Here is a 4,007-nt window from a genome sequence, read left to right on the forward strand (position 1 = left end):
TGTGTGTGTGTGTGTGTGTGTGTGTGTGTGTAGGGGTTAATTATGTAAATATTGAAATTAAGAGTCTCTTTGGGATAGCTGAAGCTTATTAAATAATCTACAGATATGATAAGCTAGGTGCGGTGACTATTACAAATTTTTATTTTTTTTAGAAAAGTCAGACCGCTGTCAGAAAGCTTTCACCGTACCTAGATAGGTGCGATGTGACAACACAATTTTCAGCATTTTGAAAATGCATAAGCTACCAAAATGCAGTTTACCCAAACAAACCACGTGCGTTTACAAAATGCCACCATACCAAATAAGCTGCCTCAAACGGACCTTAAGTGGTTTGCTTGTAAGTCTTCCTGCAAAAAATAAGGACATTTTCTCTCATGATAAGAAAAATCTGTAAATCTAGAATTTGTTTTTTTCTTAAATGAGAAGACGATGTTAGCTCTACTTTTTCATCCATCTCTGATCTCAGATTTGATTGTTCATCTATTATATTTATCTAAAATAAATATTAAATTTTAAAATTCATCATAATCCATTTTTCATAAGAATATTCTTACATAAAAATAATTGAGATTGACATTATTATAGTTTTTTTTAACTTAAAACTGAATAAATAATTTTCCTTATGCTATACTTTAAATACTAGTTTTAATTTTTTTTTAAAATATAATTAAAATTAAGCTAATATAAAAAATAATTGAATAACTAAAAATGTACCCTAATTTGAAAACTCCACTGGCCCTTGCCCTCCAAATTTTATTTTTACCCTACATAAAACACAAAAATTTACTCAAGCATTCATTTTATGTTTAACCAAACAACTTCAAAATATGTGAGATAGTCATTTCAGTTACACAACATCATGTTTTTCATTCAATTAAATGTAGTCAAAATGAAATTGAAACTCGGTTGATTTGGTTGAGCCAACCACCACCATCTCTTATCGTTGCCGGCAAGCATCGCCCATCAACTCTGTCTAAAGCCATTAAGTACCATCACGACTTTCCATCAGCTACCACTGACGACTCACGAAATCACTCACTATAACTGCCAACCATTATCTCTAGACATTAAATTTATTTTACTATAAATCAAACACAAAAAGTAATATATTATATTTGTGATTGTGCCCTCCGACGTACGTGTTAGTCGCTCGAGGTGCTTGGTCGCGCCACGATCTCGTTCATAGTGGATCGGTCGGTCTGCAGCGGTTGGGCGCTCTGTTCGTCATACCTCCGTTTGGGCCGTCTAATAGCATTAAAATCCATGTTGGTATTTTAGGTGTACACAAATAACATTTTTTTAGATCGCCTATTACACTCCGTTGATGCATACAACGATAGCCCTATCGATACACATATCCTCTGAGACCCCTATGCAACTTCTTCGCCTCTTCTTCTTCTTAAATGTTGCCCTTCTTGAGCAAGTTCTTGTATAACTTCAACTCTTTTATGTCGTTGAGAGCCTAGTTCATATTCATATATTATCCTAGCTTATTTTTTTCATTGTTGAGTTTTAAGCATGGCTATGTTAGTGATTAGCGTTCTTGATTGTGGTTCACAAAGGAGGAAAGAGCATCTTTCACCAACACGCCTCTACAAATCAGCATTGTATTATTATAGTTGTCGATTTACTTCTCTGGATGAGATCCGATCAAAACTTTAGATCTGTTTGAGACAATTTTCAGTCTGTTCTGTGCTTCAGATCTCCACCAAAATTCTGTTTAGGGAACTTCCTATTGATTTCTAAAAATTTTTATGGTGAGAAGTTATTTTTTAAATCTAACTTATTAAAATGTGATAGGTATAAGAAAGTTATTGTTTGATTATTTTAAAAAAATACATATTTATAATTTCAACCCGAGCTTTCTAGCAAATTATTTTCTCCAATACATCTTTACAATCATATTCCCCTTTTTCTTCATTGTCAAGGGTTTGATCATTTCAGAAAATTCAGTGGCAGGAAAAATCTAAACAGAGGTAATTATTTATATATAAAAACGAATAAATTTATATCTTATGTATATAATTTTAAATAAATAATAATAATAGAAAGACAAATTCCTCTTATACTTGATATCTTACTCTATTTTTTCTTACCTGAATCTTCTGACCATATTTTATCGCTTTATTGTTATTTCTTGCTGTACACGTATTTAGACAATCGACTTGGCCTATAAGTACTCGACTAGTTAACCCGAATCAAGCATATCGTGGTCAAATAGAAAGCAGCAATTCCCTTTGAACGCCCCACAAATCACCACTCGACTTTCCCAAACACGAATGACTGTCGGAACCACCATTCCCTCCCCATCCCGGCCCATCTCTCCGGTGAAGTCAACCACCACTTCTCACCGCGACACCCGCCACCGCACCCCGCCGCGCTCCCTCAGAACCACCGCTTCCACAACCCCCCCCTCCCCCCCCCGCCGCCACCATCGACACCCGTTCCCACATCTCCAACCTCGAACGCGTTCTCCTCAGATCCACTCCCCATCCCCCCTCCCTCTTCCCCGTCCTCCACAACGACGACCAACACCGCCACAACCCGAAACCCTCCGCCGCGAACGACGGCGGCCTCCTCAACGCTCTGAATCTATCCTCTCTGTTTTCTTCCGTTCGGAGCTCCGTTACCGCCGCCGATGAGGTTTCCCCTCGTAGCCTCGCTCAACTCCAGCGACTCCTCTCCGATTCCTCCCGCCCATCTCCAAAAACCTCGATCGCGTCCAGGTGGCGGCTCCTCCATGGCTCCCGCAACTGGTCCGGTCTCCTCGACCCCCTTGATGAGAATCTCCGTCGAGAACTCGTCCGCTACGGCGATCTCGTACAGGCGGCGTACCGCATATTCCACTCTAATCCATCCGCCTCCCCTTCTCGTCCCCGCCACATGGTCCTCCCCGATCGCAACTACCGCGCCACCAGAAGCCTCTTCGCCACCTCCTCCGTCGAAATCCCCAGCTGGCTTAACCACGCCGCATCCTCCGCTCCTCCGTGGATGACCCAATCATCCTCCTGGATCGGCTTCGTTGCCGTCTGCGATAACGAACGCGAGATCGCCCGTATGGGCCGCCGCGACATCGTCGTCGCCCTTCGCGGCACCGCTACCGCTCTTGAATGGGCCGAGAATCTCCGCACAACTCTCCACCCCATGCCCGATTCCCCCTCTGCGAAGATCTCCTCTGGTTTCATGAACCTTTACAAATCATCCCCTGGCTCAACTACTCCAAGCCTTTCCACCGCGATCGTCAACGAAATCCGCCGTCTCGTTGCCCAGTACGCCGGTGAGGAGCTAAGCATTACGATCACCGGACATAGCCTCGGCGCAGCCCTCGCTATTCTCATCGCCGACGAACTAGCGGACGAAATTGAAAACGCGCCGCCGATCGCCGTAGTATCCTTCGGCGGTCCCCGCGTGGGAAACCGCGAATTCGCCGATAGGGTTGAGAAGAAAGGAGTGAAGGTTCTTCGTGTTGTGAACACGAACGATCTGGTTACTAGGGTTCCGGCCGGGGATCACCGCGGCGAAAAAGAAAAGGGGAACTGGTTGCGTTCGCACCTGCTGGATGGGTTGGAGGGTTATGCGCACGTGGGAACGGAGTTGCGTGTGGATAATCGGGATTCGCCGTACCTTAAACCCAACGCTGACCCGGCTTGCTGTCACGACCTGGAGGCTTACCTGCATCTAGTTGATGGGTTTATGGGGACTGGCTGCCCGTTCCGGTCTAATGCGAAGAGGAGTTTGGCCCGGTTGCTGAGCCAGCAACGACCCAATGTGAAGAAGATCTATGTGAACCGGGTTTGGTCTCTTGGGGCGGTCGAGTCGGGCCGTGGGGCCGTCGAGGTTCACCATGGTTGTCTTGTTAGCCCCTCTGGATAAACCGCAGAGGACTATATTAGTTAATAAGGATTGTAAATTATGTTTAAGGAATCATGGAATTAAGTTACGGATATTATTGAATTATAGTTTGGCAATTTTTGATATGGGCATTTACATAAATACCACCAATTTTT

The 4,007-nt window shown here is 43.6% G+C and overlaps 1 protein-coding gene across 1 annotated transcript; it reads left to right on the forward strand.

Moving 5' to 3' along the window:
• Positions 1-2,419: 2,419 nt before the first annotated feature.
• LOC110022835 (phospholipase A1-Ibeta2, chloroplastic-like) lies at positions 2,420-4,007 on the forward strand (the record flags this gene model as incomplete). Its single annotated transcript, XM_020721956.1, is given in 1 exon segment — positions 2,420-4,007. A coding segment is annotated over 1 exon segment (1,454 nt), but the record flags the coding sequence as incomplete, so codon positions are not given.

Source organism: Phalaenopsis equestris, unplaced genomic scaffold (genome assembly GCF_001263595.1).
Source record: "Phalaenopsis equestris unplaced genomic scaffold, ASM126359v1 Scaffold000202, whole genome shotgun sequence".
NCBI lineage: Eukaryota > Viridiplantae > Streptophyta > Magnoliopsida > Asparagales > Orchidaceae > Phalaenopsis > Phalaenopsis equestris.